Raw genomic sequence first — 18,489 nt, forward strand, 5'->3', positions numbered from 1 at the left:
ATACACAAAGACTGCACAATTGATATTCATCGTAGTAATGAGACATACACTGAGACTGCAATTCAGTAATCAGAGCATACCACACAAGATCTCATAACATTAAAATAGTTGCTATATATATACTGAATAATCATTTGTAGAGCAAAAGTTTTCTACCTCACAAACAATGGAGAGCCAAACAGAATGGTTTAACAATATATGACAATGAGAGAGATGAGTAGTAGCATATATAATATGTAATACATAATTGTATGAATTGGTGACTATGCATGAAGCACATAGTCGTTGTCATCATCTTCTTAGAAATGGAGGATTATTATGGTTGAGTTGAGGAGGAGGGGCAATCAGACTTGAGCATCCGCCTGAGTTCTTTAGTGACTTCGATCATTTCTGGTCTATCTTCTTTGTTTTCTTGGGTGCATCTCAAGGCAAGTGCTAGTACAGCTTGTAATTGTTGTTCTTGCTCAATTCCTCCTCTTTCTTTCAGAATTCTTGGATCCACAATTTCATTGAACTGATCCTTTTCTACAGAGTCTCTCACCCATACTAGTAAGGAGTGCGGAAAATCTATTTCAAGGGACACGTCTATGGATTTTTTCCCGGTCAGAAGTTCAAGAAGAATCACACCAAAAATATAAACATCAGACTTCTCAGTGAGAATGCCCGTTGCCATGTACTCAGGAGCTACATATCCAAACGTCCCCATTACTGAATCTTCTACCTGTGTTTCTCCAGGAGGAATTGCTATAGATAAGGAGAAATCCAATAATTTAGCAACACCAGATTGGTCTATGATAATATGCATTGGTTTTAGGTCCCTATGGATGATGGGTGTTGAAAACGCAGTGTGCATGTAAATAACAGCATACGCAATGTCATTTGCGATCTTTAGCCTATTTTTCCATGTGAATGATGATGACCTCCCATTCTCTGCCATGCCGCCGCCTTCACTTTCAAACAAACGTGTGGAAAGTAATTCGATACTCCCTCCTGCTGCTGGATATTCATACACTGAAGCAGAAATGTCCAAGTCTAGACAACAACCTATTAGCTTTAAAACATTCTTGTGACTACTCATTAATGACATAATCACCATGTCACGGATAGCCCCAGACTTTGAATTGTGTACATTTGAATCTTGATGCATCTTGATTAAAATTAGGCGTTTGTCAAAAGAACCCTTATAAATTTTAAATCCGACATCTGCCACAATTTGATCGGAGCAAAATCCATTTGTTGCCTGAGAGAGCTCTTGGATAGAGAATCTACCAATAGAAGTATTATATTTGCCATTTGAAAAAGCCATAAGATCCTCTAAAAACATGCTTCCGTTTTTCAGGAAATTCTTTTCTTGATCTGAATCATTCTTATTATCAAAGATGGACGATAATATTCGTCTTCCAAATGCCATCAAGTGAGTGAGAGAGAGCCTCCTAGTGTTGTTTGTCAGTAATCAATCACCTGCGGCTGCCATACAAAATGATTCACAAAATTACCCACAGAGAGAGGGGGCTGCTATTTTGCTTTGGCAAATCACAAATATTAGAAGCTTACATAACAGATCTACCATGAATCATCAATCACAGAATCAATGAGAATAGCAATAACTAGAAAGAAAAAGCACAAATCAAATAAAAAAAAAGTTAAAAAGAGACTAACAATTCTAATAACTGTTTTTTCTTTAACTAGATTGGCAGAAGAACAAGATCTAACCTATTGTTTTGAGCTGCGCATGCACTGTCTGTCTCTGTGTAGAATAGAATCTGAGGGATGAAGAAGATCTCAAGTCCATGTTCCCTCTCTCTCTCTCTCACATCTCTCTATTTTACATACATAAATGCACTCTCTCTCTCTCTCTCTCTCAGGGAACTTCCAGTGACTTTCGCATCAAAGTGAACAGTCAACACGGACTTCATCTTTTTTTCCCAATAGGGTGTTTTCGCACTTTACTTACAGCAGTGTTCGCATATTTAAAAGCAAAAAGCAGAATACGCGCATAGTATGTGAAGTTTGATGACTCAAAAATAATTTATTTTTTTATATTTTTTTATTGTATTATTTTTTTTATATATTTTTTTTATAAAAAGATAAAAAGTACACTTATTTAGATAATCTCAAATAATTTTTAAATTGTCATTTGATAAGTCGATTTGTTTGATTTTTTAATTAAATTAGTTATAAAAAAATAAAATAAATTAAAAAATATAAAATGTTATAATTATTATTATTTTTTTAAAAAAAAGTTAAAAAAATTAACCCAACAACGTTTTAGTCCAAAGTCAAAAAGCCAATTTTTTTTCCAAATGAAGTCAAAAAAAAAAAGTTCAGGTCCCAGAAATTTAGAATCCAGAATTACCCAAAAATAAGTATATGTGGCGGAAATTGAATTGATGAAATATGAGATCTACATACAAAATGAATCTAAGTTATTGATGTAAAATTCTGGGCAATTTCTGAATTTTTATGCCTGAATTCGTAGTAATATTGAATTAATATAGGGTGAAATTTATGAATAAAATAAAAAACAAAATTTGAATCATTAATTGCTATTTAGTAAAATTTGCTTAAAAAATTATGAGTTTGTAGTATGTATTCAAAATACAAAATACCAGATGTTTTATATAGTGCATTTCGCTCTAGTTTTTCAAAAAATTTTAGGGTTCTGTTTAAGTGTGCAACCCCCTTAAGGTTGCACACCATATGCAACCCAATTGTTAGCCGTTAGATTACAATAATTGATCAAGACCATTGAATTGTTTAATTGTGAAAAAGTTAAAACTGGGGCAACCGGTTAATGCTTGTATTTGCATGATTGCATCCCACTCTCTCTGTATTTCGTCCCTATCTCTCTTTGTGTAAGGTTGGGTCAGTGTAACTGTTGATTTCCATTAACAGCGAGAAGCCCCTGTCGAGTTCGTTCCATTGACGAAGCTCTGTAGGGAACAGTATAACGGGCGATTTCCAACAACAACGTAACTACAAGCCTGTGTTAGTTCCATTGCTGAAGTGAAGCCCTTCTCTCCAACTAGATATGTGGTATGGAGCTGTCTCCCTCTCTCTGTCTCCCTCTCTGTCTCTCTGGCCTCTTCACTTCAGCTATTTTCCGTCAACTAAACCCCCATCTTAACTTCAACCGCTCTACGCTTCGCTCAAATAGAAACCCCTCCATTGGCAACTAACATTTCTCTTTCTCAAGCGTGTGTTTGTGTTTACACAAACAACTAAACCGTGTGAAAATGTCATGTTTGTGTTTGTGTCAACATTTTTCGGTTATCAAGTAATTGTTTGTACTAATGTCATGTGCAGTATGGCCCGAGCGGAAGTTAAAAGGGAAGGTGATGATTATGACATTCCAAATGAAGTAGATGACATTCGTTTGATGAATGAAAGTCGGGTGGAACCTTATCATGGTTGCGAAGCTGGTCCAAGCAATGAAGAAGCAACCAACATGAACGTTGAAGATGGCGGAGCCGATGTGAAAAAAGAAATGGTTGACGATGCTCGTGGCAATGACATGGTTGGTGATGTTGAATGTGCTATTCTGGAACAGAAATTTGATTCGGTCGAAGATGGAGAAGCTTTCTACAATGCGTATGCTAAAGCCAAGGGATTTAGTATACGAAAATCTAGATTTAACACAAATAAAGAGGGAAAGGTCGTTAGTAGGCTGTGGTTGTGTTCAAGGGAAGGTCAGAGATTACCAATATACTTAGACCGTGTTGCTGAGAAGAGTAGAGCTCCCAAGGCACTAACAAAAGTAGGTTGCAAAGCCCAATTTCGGATACGGTACGGTGCAAATGCTGGTGAAGGGGGAAAGTATGTTGTGACTCACTTCGTCGCAGACCACAACCATGAATTGGCAGAACAACACTATGTGATGTATCTGAGGTCACATCGCAGTTTAAATAGCGCTGACAAAGCTCAAGCAATGGCCATATCAATCCGGGTCTTATGAGAATGTTGGTTTCGTCCGTACGGATCTGCACAACCATATTCAAGCCGAACGTAGAGCAGAAGTTGAAGATGGTGATGCGCAGGGTGCGTTGGTTTACCTATGTGCAAAACTTGATGTTGATGCACGTTTTTTTTACAAGTATGATGTGTGTAACGATAACAAGTTACAAAATCTGTTCTGGGCAGATTCGAAATCGCGGACCAACTACGCAAAGTTTGGTGATGTGTTGATATTTGACTCAACTTACAGACCCAATGCATACAAAAAGCCTTTTGTCATGTTGGCTGGTGTGACTAGTCACTTTAGGACCACGATATTTGCATGTGTTTTGCTAGCTAATGAGACAATTGAGACATACACATGGGTTTTGGAAACTTTTATGGAGGCGATGGGCAATAAAGCACCTGTGTCCGTACTGACAGATGGGGATAAGGCGATGCGAGAGGCAATCAGAAGAGTATTTCCAGATGCAAGACATCGATTATGTAATTGGCATCTTGGGAAAAATATTGTTTCAAATGTTCACATAAGTGGCTTTGCACATGCTTTCAAGCAGTGCATGGACATGGAAACGGATGAAACAAAGTTTGAGCATGGCTGGACGACAATGGTCGAAAAATTTGGACTTCAAACCAACAGTTGGGTGTTGGAGACATATGAGAAGCGTCATATGTGGGCTGAGGCATATATGCGTGGACATTTCTTTGCTAGGATGAAGAGCACTCAGCACTCGGAGTGTATGAATGCTTATTTCAATCCCTTCCTCCAACACAAATTGAAGCTATATGAATTTATTAGGCACTATGATCGGGCTCTTGCAAGGATAAGGTATAACGAGGCTGGAGATGATGCTGAAACAAATAACACTTTTCCGGTATTGATTACTCCATTGCGAGATATAGAGAGACATGGAGCTGAGCTATTCACCCGAAATATATTTACAATGTTCCGTGATGAAATCTTAGAAGAGGGGAAGTTGAATGTCAAAGACGTGTTCCCTTTGCCGGATGGTCAGAAATGTTACTATATTCATAAGTACAAAGTAAAGGACAGATCATAGATAGTAACACACAGTCCAGTGGATGCTGCAATGAGATGTTTTGTATGAAGTTTGAGTCGTTGGGGCTACCTTGCTGTCACATGATATGTGTTATGAAAGCCGAAAATTTAACGCAAATTCCTCCAACTTGTATGCTACATAGATGGACAAGGGCTGCAAGCAAGGATGGCTAGCAATGGCCTCAATCCTCAATTGATAGCACTACAACACAGACGGCCCGGTATGGGATATTGAGTTCTTCCTACAACGAAATATGTTTCTATGCCTCGCAATCAATGGAAGGTTTCAAAGAGGCTAGGGATGCATGTCTTCCGATGACGAGCCAGATGAAGGAGTTATATGAGAGGAATCTGAACGATGGGAATGGAGACAAAGGGAAACATTTATTCCCTCGACAATTTGGAGTAGAAGATCCTGATGCTGTGAAGACAAAAGGGAACTCGGGACGGGCCTCGTCCAACTGTCGAAGACCAAGAAAATGTGGGAATTGCAAATGCATTGGGCACACAAAGCGAACGTGTCCTAAGGTTCGGTTTAGCCGAACAGTGGGTACTAACTCAGATGCAGATACACCCCACATAACTGAGCGTAAGTATAATGCGGAGTCATTGCCCGTTCGCTGCAAAACTGGGTTGGTGGATCCAAGTACACCGCACATTAAGCAGTGGCGATTATTTTTCGATGCTTCTCCTGATTCCAAGCAGCCTGCGGGCCAATACGGTAGTGTTGAAGCAGCAGTGTGCAAAAATGATTCGACCACAATTGATAAAGTGAATCAGGTAATTGTATAATTTGTATGATTTACTTATTCCCTTAATTTATTAGGTAGACAGTACTAGCTATTGAAAACACATGGAAATAATGTATGTAGTTTTCATTTTGCACGGATTGCTGTATGTAACGTATAAATCATTGGTTACGTACAATGCCAGGAAATGGCACAACGTTACCTATGTACAAGGCCACGAGTTGTAAATTTCCCATATTGTTTAGATTGATGTTGTCATTTGTGTTTGCAGTGACTTGTCATTTTGAAAACTAATTGAAGGTGAGATATATATGGGTTGTTTGTATTGTTTTGGGTGGGAAATTGGCTTATGTCTGTATTCCAAGATTCCTATTGCGGGTTGCTTGTTTGTGTTCCATATTTGGTTGGATCTAACTGAAGGATTTTTTGCGGTGTGGTTTATCAACTAACGATTTGTTTGGCTTCGTATTGATTTGGTATGACTTGTTTCGGTAAATTAGTATTATATTTCGAGTAAAATACGAATTTTGTCCATGTGGGTTTGCAAAATTACATACCAGCACATGCATTTTGTATATAATCCAAGTGGCAGTTAATTTTGGGTGTTACTTGGAGAAAGTAACCCAACGAACTCGTTACTTTATCTCCATGTCGATTGCTATATGAATTACGAGTTACGAACAGGAGTTGTGAAATTATTTCATGTTAACTATGAAAGTATGGGTTTATTGTTAGTCAAATTATGGTGGGCCTATATCGACAGCAACGAAACAATAATTTAAAGTTGACAAGTTGAAGAAGAAAATCAAGCAATTGTGGTATTGGTTCGAATGCCTTAAAATGATGAAGACTTCTTTCGATGAACTGATGGTAACAAAGTAGAAAGTACAAAGTAAGTTGTTGTGTTGTTGTGTTGTTGTGTTGCTGTGTTGTTTGTAACAAAGTAGAAAGTAGAAGGGAAAAAACTACTCAGAAGTTGCAATGTAAAAAGTAAGTTGTGTTGTTGTTCATGTCCTCTCTCTCTGCAAACATTTTGCCTTTTATAGCTATTATTTCTCACGACCCCATGATCTGCCGATTCTACAACTGCTTCTGTGCAACTCTTGTAACTGCATGGTCATTTCCGTGTCTTCAAACCACATAAAACCTTCACTTGTACCTGTCGAAGTACATATAATTGAAGTTGCCACCTGTGCCCAAGTCCTTTTAGCCTTTCCTCGATAAATACAGACTCCCAATTCGTTCATGTTTCCTCTTGGAGGCTGGCCACTAAATCCATGAGCACTGCCAGTAACTGCTCCAGCATGTAAGTCAGGTGGCATGCAAGATTCAATGTTAGTTGAATGGAGCAGCTGTTGGGAGGATGTAGGAAAAATAGGTACAAAGAGGAATTTTTAATCTAATATCCAATAATAATTTAGCTGAAAATATGAGTGAATTTTTTTTAAAAAAAAAGTAGTTTCGGTTTTTTTGATTACAAACCCGAGATGTATATTTTGTTTTTGATGTAAATAAGTTGTGTATTTTCGTTACGTAAAATGTAAGACAACAATTGTGTTTAAGTCATTACAATACAGAAAAAGGTTATTTCAAACATAATTTCAAGTTTACCAACATTGAATATATTTTGATTAAATTACAGGGAAAATTAATATTTGGCAGAGTCTGATGATTCAAAGTCAGGGCAGTAACAGTGAGTGGCCAAGTGTTGTGGTTCAGTGGCCCAGTTTGCAAGGATTGTGGTTGTGTTTAGTGGACAATATTCTGTCGATTTTTATCTCATAATGATGAGGGACATGCCCCACAATGGTGAAAAGGAAGGTCGACAGGGAAGAGTCAATATTTGGCAGAGTGGACTTGAAAATTCGAAGTCAGGGGGCAGTTACAGTGGCAGTTATGGTGTAGACGTGTGGGATCATGCAATGATAGGCCACAAAAACAGTATACGGATATCGAAATGAACGATCTCCCTTCTAGCCTTTCCAAGTATACTAAACCTCCACTTCTATCTGTCGATCTCCCTTTTCTTGTGTTTATTTCATGGCCACCAACTGTTTGAAACTTCTGTCGACAGAGTAAGGCTCCTGCTTTGTCTCATGCTTCCTCCTAAAAGTGTGTCCACTAACTCATAATGATGAGGGACATGCCCCCACAATGGTGAAAAGGAAGGTCAACGGGGAAGAGTCAATATTTGGCAGAAAAGACTTGAAGATTCAAAGTCAGGGGCAGTTACAGTGGCAGTTATGGTGTAGACGTGTGGGATCATGCAATGATGGGCCACAAAAACAGTATACGGATATCGAAACCAACGATCTCCCTTCTAAGCTTTCCAAGTATACTAAACCTCCACTTCTATCTGTCGATCTCTCTTTTCTTGTGTTTATTTCATGGCTAGAAGTTGTTTTAAACTTCTGTCGACAGAGCAAGGCTCCTGCTTTGTCTCATGCTTCCTCCTGAAAGTGTGCCCACTAACTCCATGACTGGTGCTAAAAACTTCCCCCATCACTTCTAGGTGACCCACATGCAGAGAGCCCACTTTGAAGTGGTGGACATTCCTTTAGACTTGGCCACATGTCCTTGATTAAGTGGACCATCTGTCGATAGAGACTGGCAAAACTTGGTGCAAAGAATGGCCCCCTTGTTCAAGTTAAATATCATATGAATTAACCTTGCAGAAGTGATTGGGACCCCCTCCAATTACCACCTGCACCCCCCCTCCCCCCCCACACACACACGTGGGGGCTGGTGATCGGAGGAGAAAGAAAATTTTTTTTTTTTTTAAAAAAAACTGACCAATCAGAGAGAGAGGGGTCATGGGGGTGCGCCCTTGTGGGGGTCCAAATCATATGATATTTAACTTCAACAAAGGGGCCATTGTTTGGGCCCAATAGCAAATTTATTAGTACGAGCCCCATCATAAGCTATAAAAGACCCACCCTTTCAACTTCAAACCACTTTATTTCCCTCTGATTCGAATTCCCCAGACTGTACTCCTTCTTCTCAAGCATTGCCGTTTAAAACCCGAGCACCACAAAACCCTAAGCCATGGCGTCGAAAAAATCTCAACCATCACCATCTGAGGAGAACAATGAAGACCTACTCCGCTTCCCAGACCCTATCAGAGCACGTATCGGTCCTCTAAAATTTGGTGCAACCCTATTGCCCAGCACAAGCTCTGTCGCTAAGGCTACTCTAGGCCCTACCTTCGCGTCTTACTTCCCAGACGAGCTAGCTCCATACTATCCCCTTGGTAATGATGAGAACCTTCTTCTCAACCAACCTAGACTTAAGTGGACTAACTGGAATGTCAGCAAAAACCCACTCAGATCGTGGAGGTCACCAGACTCTGTTTGGCGAAGCTGGGCCAGGAGAATTGAAGGTCACGACGGTGAAGTATGGAAGCACCAGGGCATTAGTGAAGCAATTAGACTGTCAACTAAAAATTATGACATGGACAAAGGGCTGATTGCTGCTACTGCATGCTTTTGGTCGTAATCTTGTAACTTCCTACTCCTCAATTTTGGTATGATTTCCCCTACCATCTTAGATGTAGCTCACTTGACTGGTCTCCCAATCTTAGGCAATCCAATTCATGCTCTCATTGAGCCTCCAAAAGTGAGCTTTACTTTAAACACTGACATGTGCTATACAGATTTCGCCCAAAAATACAAAGGCAAGCCTGGTTCCCCTGTCCACGACAAAGAAAGAACTGCTTTTTACTTACCTTGGCTTTGTGAGTTTCTTTTTTGTGTCCCTGGGTACAAGATCACGAAAGAGTACCTCCCCCTTGCCTTGTGTATGCAAGATGGCCAACTTATGGCTTTAGCCCCTTATCTTCTTGCCACCCTTTACAAGGCCCTATTTTCCTTTGTCCACAAGAAGATTTCTGGCAACTGTGGTGGCCCCTTCTGGCTCTTTCAGGCCTGGTTGTATGCCTATTTTCCTGAGGCACGACCCCCACTAGCTAACACCATGAAACCTGTTTTCTACTCCTATATTGAGCAACTGCTCACTTATAACAGCCAACCCATCCTCACTTTCAGAAATCAGCTTACCATGTTTTACAACCTTCCTTCGAAGAGACCTTCCAACCTGTACATGTCATTTCAAAACTTTGAATTCTCCTCCAACAGACTTCGCTTCCTCTTCGTAGACCCTTCTGATTTACACAATGAGTAAGTCTAAGAACAAAATGAGACTTGGAGACACATTCTCACCTCTAGACATGTGTTGGTTGGCTGTTCCATATCCTTTGCCAAGATGTCCAACTGCAGTTTTGAGACATATTGTCCCAATCAATAGTCCAGGCAATTAGGTCTTTCCCAAGGTATCCCTTATCCTTATTTCCACCCAACCATCCATGAGGAGATTGGCTCCATAATCTTCTTCAAAGATCTTACGCAAGCTAAATCCATTTTGATAGAGAACACCAAACTTTTCCAAGATTTTGGCCCCTTCTTCTTCAAACCTGCTGCGGACTGCTCGACTGCTTTTGACCATTGGTGGGGACTTATGTCTACTATTATTTTCTGCAAGCCACTTGAAACCTGCCTTCACGACACTTGAATTCATAATCAGGGCCCCATATCCTCGCCTTCCAAGCTTAAGGCTGCAGGTATTCTTCCTTCATATACTTCATATCCTTGACTGTGTCATGCAAATTTTATTTTTTTTCTCTACAACACTAACTTGTTTAACCTTTGACAACCAAAATTGGGCTTGCTACTGAACCATTGGTTAGGGACCAACATAAAGGCAAGGCTCCAATGGATGCAACTACTCAGACAAACACCCCCTCAGTTTCGAAATTAATGGCAGACTCTTTTGCAGCCGCGCAGGCACAAGCACAGAGAGGAACTACCACCCGTACCCCTGCCGAGACAGAGGTCACAGCGAAGAAGAGAGAAGAGCCTCTAAGTATAGACCTAAGTGATTGGGATATCCCTCTCAGCCAAATGGTTGGCCAAACAACATCAAATCCTTCAGGGCAGCTCTACCATGTATGCTTTGACTTTACATATTTACATCATCTTAATTTACATTCACGCTCGACTGATCACTTACTTTTGTGCAGAGAAAAAGAAGGAGATTACTCCTTACTGCTGCTGATGATGAGGATCCTTCCACTTCTCCTCAACACATTCATCCAATTCCCAGTCCCATTAGCAATGTACCCAGAGAACAAACTGTACAACCAACTTCACCACCACCTGAAGCATCGTAACAAACTTCCTTACTACCTGCTTCACAGTTTTCGCCACAGCAATCTACACAATCTGCATCACAACATCCTTCCACTTCTTCTCAACACATTGTCCCTTCTGTCTTTAGCCCTCAACCATCACCATCCAACCCCTCCAATTCCCAAACTTCAAACAAAGAATCAGAGAGGATTGAATTTGGCATTTCAATCAACAGCCAATCCTCTCCAACAGATGACAATACAAAATCCCCTGAACCAGAAGTTCACAACAACCAAGGTAAATAGAAATACAAATGTGACTGTTCGTTTGAAAAAAGAAAAACTTCTCTTTAAGTAACTGGTATTGTTCTCCAATTATAGGAATGGACATAATACACGACTCATCTCCACATTCAATGTCTGAGACAGAACTTGAAGGTCCTCATCATTTTCCCTTGTTAGCAGAACCAGAAAAGGAGCCTGAAGGCGCTGATGCTGCCATTTCATCAGTACTAGAAACCACCCCTCCTACTGCCACAACCGCAGCCGAACAAGGCCAACCATCTGCGCGCATGTTATCAGGACAGGTACTACTATTTCTAACCTCATTCTATTTACTCTTTATTACTTGTAAGCATATATTCTCACCAAACTATTTATGTTCACAGGCCATCGGTCCATGTCAGGATATTTGGGCGGAACTTTCTATTTTTCAACAACATCTAGACGAAATATCCCCATTACCTCAAAGGCTACATCTCTTTCATGCTGAAACTCAACAAACCTTAACCACCCCTGTTGAAGAAATCATTCTCCACAAACCTGATGAAACATTGGCCTGTCTTACTGCTGTTCTAAACCTCTCCCCTAATCTTTTCAACCCCATTCAACTGAAGTAATTGGCCAAGATCATCATGGAATGGCCAACCCTTTCAGAGATGGTTCGGACTTGCTCGAAGGATATTCAAACCAAAAAAGATTTCCTAAATGAAGCCCACACCATATCTACTTCACTGAAACTCAGCCAACAAACCTCTGCAGCCATTATTGAGCAATACTCAGCACTTGAACTTGAGGAAACCAAACTCATGGCAGAACTTGCCTCTGTCCGGCAAAGAAAGGCTCATCTGCAGCAGCAACATGACCAGCTTAATCAAGAAGCAAGGATGATGCTCTCTCAAATTACACATCATTCTGCATCAATTCAGACAACTAAAGCTGAGTTGGACCAAGCCCAAGCCATGCTGGCAGATGCTCAATCAGAATGGGGTATTTTAGCCATTCTGTTCCCCAAATCCTAGGCTACTTTATATATGTATTCTTTTGTATTGCACAACTAGGAATGATTTGGAAAGCTAGGAATGATTGCCTTTTTAATGAGAAGATTGTTGATGGCCCTGAATTGGATGAGATTGTGAAAGTGAGGGTTGCACTTTGGTGTAAGCAAAGTTATAGAGGCCTACAGTATTCAGTGGAGGACATTGTCAATAATCTGGATAGGATCAAAGTCTGATTGAGGGGGTGGTGTTTGGTGTTTTTTGTAAATAGGGTGCAGGATTTTGGTCAATCTGTGCTATGTTGATGGAAGCAAGGGAAAGTGGGTGCATACCTGGTATTAGCAGACTTTCTTGGTGGCTAATTTTGCTCTGTTGTGCTTCAATTTTGCTATGCTTCGCCTTATTTTGGGTTGTTGCTCTGCCTTAGTTTATGGGGTCAAGCATGCTCATTTCTGGTTGTTGCTCTGCTGTGCTTCAACTCTGCTCTGCTATATATGTACTCTGCTGCTGCTATATGGGATCAAGGAATAGGCTTAAGTCTGCTGCTGCATATTGGCCTTTTTGCAATTGTTGGAATGATGTTTTGGTGTGCTGTATTAGAAGTCTGCTGCTGGATTGGAGAAATTTATTGGAGGTCTGCTGCTTGCCTTCTTCTAATTGTTGGTCTGCTGCTGTAGTTATTTTTTAGTTTTGGAGGTTGATGGATCAGGCTCAAGTCTCAATGGTGGCTGCTGCTGTGAGGTTTGGATCAGGTCTAATGGATCAAGCTCGTAGCTGGTGTTTGCTGTGATCTGTGTGAATTCAGACTGAAATGGGGTCATACTTGGTAGTGTGATGCAACAGTATGTCTTTAGGTGATTTCCTGGTTTGGTTATATCCATTCAGCGCAGAAGTGCAGGATCTGGGTTGTGTAGCTTGAGTTGTAGGGCTGCAGTGCATGTCATGGTTTTTCTCTCCTGCAGCTCTGGTGTTGGTGGGTTACTGTCTGGAGGTCAAACAACAGTTCACTGATCTGGAGCTGCTGTTAATTGTTCAAACTGCTGCTGTAAACTGCAGATTTGTGATGTTAACTGCAAATTTAAATCCAAACTGCTGTTGTATGTCTTTTGGTGGTTGCTGCTAAGTAGCATATTTGGTCTGCTGTTTCACCTTTGTGTGCTTGTTTTGGTTGTGTGGCTGTTGGTATCTTGTTCATGGTCTGAAGTTGGCCATGGTGTTTGTGGCTGCATTGTGCTCTTCGTCTGAAGCCTGGCTGTATGGTCTCAAGTTTGTTCATGCTGCTTTGGAGTTTCATCCGGTTGTCTTGTTATGCGTTTTTGTGAGGATGGGCTTCGAGTTACATTCTTATTGTTTTCCTTCTAGTTTTGTTTCTCTTCGTTGGTCTCTCACCAACTAGGAGGTTGGAGCTTTTTTAGCTCCAAGCTCCTCTTTATTGATGTATTATTCACACCTTGTATGTGTTTTTTCATCAATAAAGTTTTTTCTTTTGCCAATAAAATAAAAAAATGAATGTCATTACTCTATTTTTTAATGGTATGTTGTATGGTTTTTTTATTTTTTGTGCAATTTTTCTCCGTTTGTGCATTGTTATGAAGTAATCAACTCCCCTTCAAAGTTTTGCACATGGTTGGATAATTCTTCTTCACATATCTTCTGTTTATATATCTCCTATGTGGTTGGTTGCCCTTCCAAGGATTCGTTTATGTAAAGGATGTCATATTTCTTCACACCAGTATATCTGTCATGTACAGATGTTTAGTAGTTTTTATTTAGTATCAAACTCTGCATGTTTAGTGTGTAAAGTCAGTCAGCCAAATATTTCTAAAAATATGTCATCTACAATACATAGCTGCCGTAAAACACTTACTTACCGACCGATACACTGGGAACAACCAGGCAGTATGCAACATGACATTGATTGCAGTTTAAAATTTGTGGCACGTTTGCTGTTTAAAACTTGTACTTGCTTGTGCCTGTTCACACGTGGATCAACCACAACATGACATGTGTGAAAGTCAGCGTCAGAGTCCATCAGTTACACATATGAAAGGGGTTTAGCTTCACTGCACGTGAGGGCCCACATGGTGCAGCAGTTAGGAGGATTGCAGAAACGGTCATTGGCAAACTACAGTGGTTGACCTAAAGACAGGTGGACCCTTGTGGACAGGTGGACCCCTGTTGGTGCATTCTAGTCACTGCTATTTGTTTGTTCCGTGGGATTTTTTTTGCTTTGTTTTGGACAAAATCATGGCATTCAAAAAAATCGAACAAACATAATTCATGTGGTAAAAGCGAACAAACATTAGTACTTTCAACTTGCATTGTTTGTTGAACAAATATCACATTGCATTGGACAAACATTACTATATTCATTTGGGCAAATTTCACATTGCATTGTTTGTTCTGTACCCATAACATTGGAATTATGTGTATCACATTACGTACAGGCCACGATAAAAGCAAACAAACATTACTACTTTCCCTCGTTTGTTCCAGTCCCAAACATTGGAATTATGTGTACAATCAATACGCGTGAGAAATTAGTATTATCACAGCTATGACCTGAAAAGTTATCACGACAAGCTGATGCAGTAATCCAGTTGTGGTTGGGCATCGAAATTACTCTCGTACTGGCAGGCCATGATAAAATCGTTGCCATATTTGTTGTAATTGCAATCAATCACATGCACGAAGGATACTCGCCGATCTTTGTATTGTTCACATCCATAATGAAATCAAGCACCAACTTCCGACGCACAGAAAGATGAAACTATGTACAGAAAGCGAATAACACAAATCAGGTACAGTTATAGCGGTAGGAAATAAATGGATTTATTTCGCAATTGGAAATTAAGCCGTAGAATGTACCTTGTGTGGACCGCTGGGTATATCAGGCCGCTGCATGTACTTGATCACAAACATCCCACAGTCGAAAGTGCTACAAATGAAATGTAACATTCAGTTTCTCGTAAAATATTAGTAGGTTCGTTAAATGAGTGATTCAGGAGTCAAGTCAATGTGACGCAGGGTTTGTGGATTACTCGTCTAGCTGTTATAACGGCCTTTGTACTAACATGCGGATGTCAAAGGTACGCACGTGTACATCATATTCATTTCCAAACTGTAGTTGCAGTAAGTCATGCATTGTTTGAACCTGTTGCAGAATGAGACGGTTAGTTTATGTGCAGGACGTGACAGTGTGGAAGTAGATTTGTGAAATTCAGCACGACATACCAACATTTTTGCCGCGTTCAGCTTGTTGGTGTCCAGTGTGGCGGATGCCAATGAGTCAAATAGGTACGCCACATGGTCTACCATATCTATTTTTAGGCACAACCAATGTACTCCTTTATAATTGAAAGGCATGTAAATCTACACACAAACACAAGTGAAGACATTGTTTAGAGGGCATACGAACATGTACGCACTTTCATATTTATATTGACATTCATGTAAATGGGATCGACATTCATGTTACCGACGTTCATATTAAATCTACTCGCTTCAATGGAATGGGCATTCATATTACATTCTGACATGCATCAAGCACCCCAGTATATCTGTCATGCCCAAAATATGATTTGACGATATTTTCATAGTTCAGAGGTTGAGTTTTTTTATTTAGGCTAAGTTTGGGAAGTCCCAAATAAGCCAAAAAGTCAAAAAGTTACTCAAAAAGTTAAAAAGTTAACACTATTCACCAAAAGTCAACAATTACGACTGCACAACTCCCAATTCAAATTTTCCTCTACAAACCAATTTTTACAATTTTTTATTACACATTTTTCCATAAAAAGTCAAAAAGTTAACCCAAACATCCATATTTTCAATCTCAATTTTTTAGTCCAAAAAGACAAAAAGTGTACTTATTTAGTCTTCCCAAACTTGGCCTTAGTATCAAAGTCTGCATGTTTGGTGTGTAAAGTTCAGTCAGCCAAAGTTTTCTGAAAATATGTCTTCTACAATACACAACCGACCTAAAACACTTACTTACCGACAGATATACTGGAAAGAACCACGCAGTATGCCTCCCGTCTTTGTGTACTTGCCGCTGTCCGTTAGTCAATTGAACCGCGACCAAGTTGATTGGCTGGAACATTGTAACACACGAGGCAACTTGCGAAATAAGGTTTACAATTTGTTTAAATGTAATACGAAATAACAATGTCCGTACATTGTCAAATGTCCGCACTTACCGTGTCAGATACCTATGCCCTTGGTTTAAGCGTGCGCATGTCACGTCGCGTAGCACATTCGCAAGGCATTTCATGAAGATTCATAGACACAACAATGTCCCTACATTAAACGTATACATGAACCAGTAAGAAGCAACCTACAGCCTAGTACAACTTAAACGTATCTGGCTTAACTCTACAACATAAGATTAGTTTTTCTGTTGTACAACTATGCCAGATATTCCTGATTCTACTAGGCTCCAATCCAATTAAGATTAGTTTTAAGTTTTGAAAAAATAAAAGTAAAAGGAAAAAGTTTTACATATTACAACTTATGACATGTCCAATAGTATTTGCTAAAATAATATGTGAAAATTGAAATGTTCATTTACAGGTGAGCAAGTTAAAAAAAAATACATGTTTTTTACAAACTGGAGCCAACAATATCCCAAAATGATCAAAATGGAAAATGTAAGCAGACTAGAAAAAAATAGCTACGGAAAATTGCACTTCATTATAAGTTTTCAAAAAATTTTGCAAATCATTGGTAAACTTTATTAAGTTTCATAATTAAAATTATAAAGTTTTCCAAGAATTTGTAAATATGTTGTGAAAATATCAATGATTTGCAATTTTCCCAATAGCTACATGTGTGCAGGATAAGACCAACAGAAGAAAACTTCAGACAGGAAATTTAGCCAGTGATCTTTCCCTAGGCCACTGCATTAAATTCAAAGAAAATCCTACATACGACATGGATAAACCCATCAAAATCATACAGAATGAAAAATTAAAGCACTGATAGCTACAAAAATCAAATAAACATAGCACGACAAATGAAAATTGTGAAATTCGAACTTATTTCACAAATACTACGGAACAGGTTAATTGCGAGTACTAAACTCATCCGTACCTTTCATTTTTTCTGTCGTCAAGTACAGAGTCAACAACTTTCTGTTCGGCCACTGATAAAACTTCTCTGCTCTCTAGTGTCATCAAGTCCTTCTATCAATATAAACAATCAAGTAACATCAACTCCTCCTATTAATATAAACAGTTAACTAACTAAACACTGTTCAGAAAAGTAATTTACAACATACATAACACATCCTTATGCATCAAAAATTGGTGAAGCAATGTCTAATCTCTGAACGGAACCGCTTCTCCAACCTGTGCAGTTTGGATAGGACTTTGTCCGAAATCTGTAAGACAATTGTACAACATTTGTTACTGTAAACTTTCACTACAATGACAACTATTAAAATACAACACAAATAATGGTTCAATTATGATCAGTAATGATGTCGGCATCAATTGGTAATGAAACATACGAAAGGTGAAGTGATGTGGTGACTTGGGAATTTTTCTGCAGTAAGTCGAGTACTTATTTTGCTATCGTTGCACGAATGCATATCCCCTACGTCTGTCGCTCCAACACCTCTTCCTCTTCTTCTTCCTCTTCCCTTTCGTGTGCCTGTTACAATTTGTCCCGCTCCCAATGTTTGGGCAAGCTTATCGGCAGAAAGATGCACATTGTCTGCTTCTCCTCGCATTGGTGGCAGGGTTTGCAAATCATCAAAGGAAGATAAACTCTCTTTTGCAACGTTCTTCATGGCCAGAAACTGAACCGAAAGAGATTTGCTTTCTTCGCTTGCGTATGTTTCCTCCAAGGCAAGGCCACGGTTATTGTGCGTGTCCCCAACTTCTTGGACGGCATACAACTGTCCAACATGCATATCAATTATCTCATTGGACAACATTCCATTCACATTATTGTCCTCCCAATCTACCCCCTGTAAATCTTGAACATTACCCTCATTTGGGCTACCATAATAAGTTGGGGAGACCACGCCGCCATCATGCAACTCGACTCCCACGGTAGGGTCAACACCCTTTTTCTCTGCACGAGGCAATTGTGCTATTTCCGATAAACCTTCCAGCACTTGCTGCATCATTTGCTTCATTTCAGCAATATGTGTCTGTTCATTAAACGGTTGTTTCCCAGACAATATAACTGCAACCAGTTCGTTCAGTATTCTTTTAAGTTCACCAATGCTGGAGGATATGTTAATGTTACAATTTCTTTGAGTCG

General features: G+C 39.6%; 2 protein-coding genes across 2 annotated transcripts in view; one reads left to right on the plus strand and one right to left on the minus strand.

The window, feature by feature from the left end:
* The window catches only part of LOC145804803 (DUF21 domain-containing protein At2g14520-like), a 170,031-nt gene that overhangs the window by 34,790 nt on the left and 116,752 nt on the right, over positions 1-18,489 (plus strand). The gene's annotated exons all lie outside the window — the stretch shown is intronic.
* LOC114261036 (serine/threonine-protein kinase ZRK1) lies at positions 95-1,990 on the minus strand. Its single transcript, XM_028201244.2, has 2 exons — positions 1,714-1,990; positions 95-1,467 (listed from the first exon to the last, which is right to left on the minus strand). The coding sequence occupies exon 2, from the start codon at positions 1,409-1,411 to the stop codon at positions 317-319; it is 1,095 nt and encodes a 364-aa protein (XP_028057045.2). The 5' UTR covers positions 1,412-1,467; positions 1,714-1,990; the 3' UTR covers positions 95-316.

This window comes from Camellia sinensis, chromosome 12 (assembly GCF_055761805.1).
Source record: "Camellia sinensis isolate YWXY chromosome 12, ASM5576180v1, whole genome shotgun sequence".
Classification (NCBI taxonomy): Eukaryota; Viridiplantae; Streptophyta; class Magnoliopsida; order Ericales; family Theaceae; genus Camellia; species Camellia sinensis.

Excerpts from the sequence above, each read along its gene's own strand:
- LOC114261036 (XM_028201244.2), bottom strand. The coding sequence starts at position 1,411 with ATGGCATTTGGAAGACGAATATTATCGTCCATCTTTGATAATAAGAAT.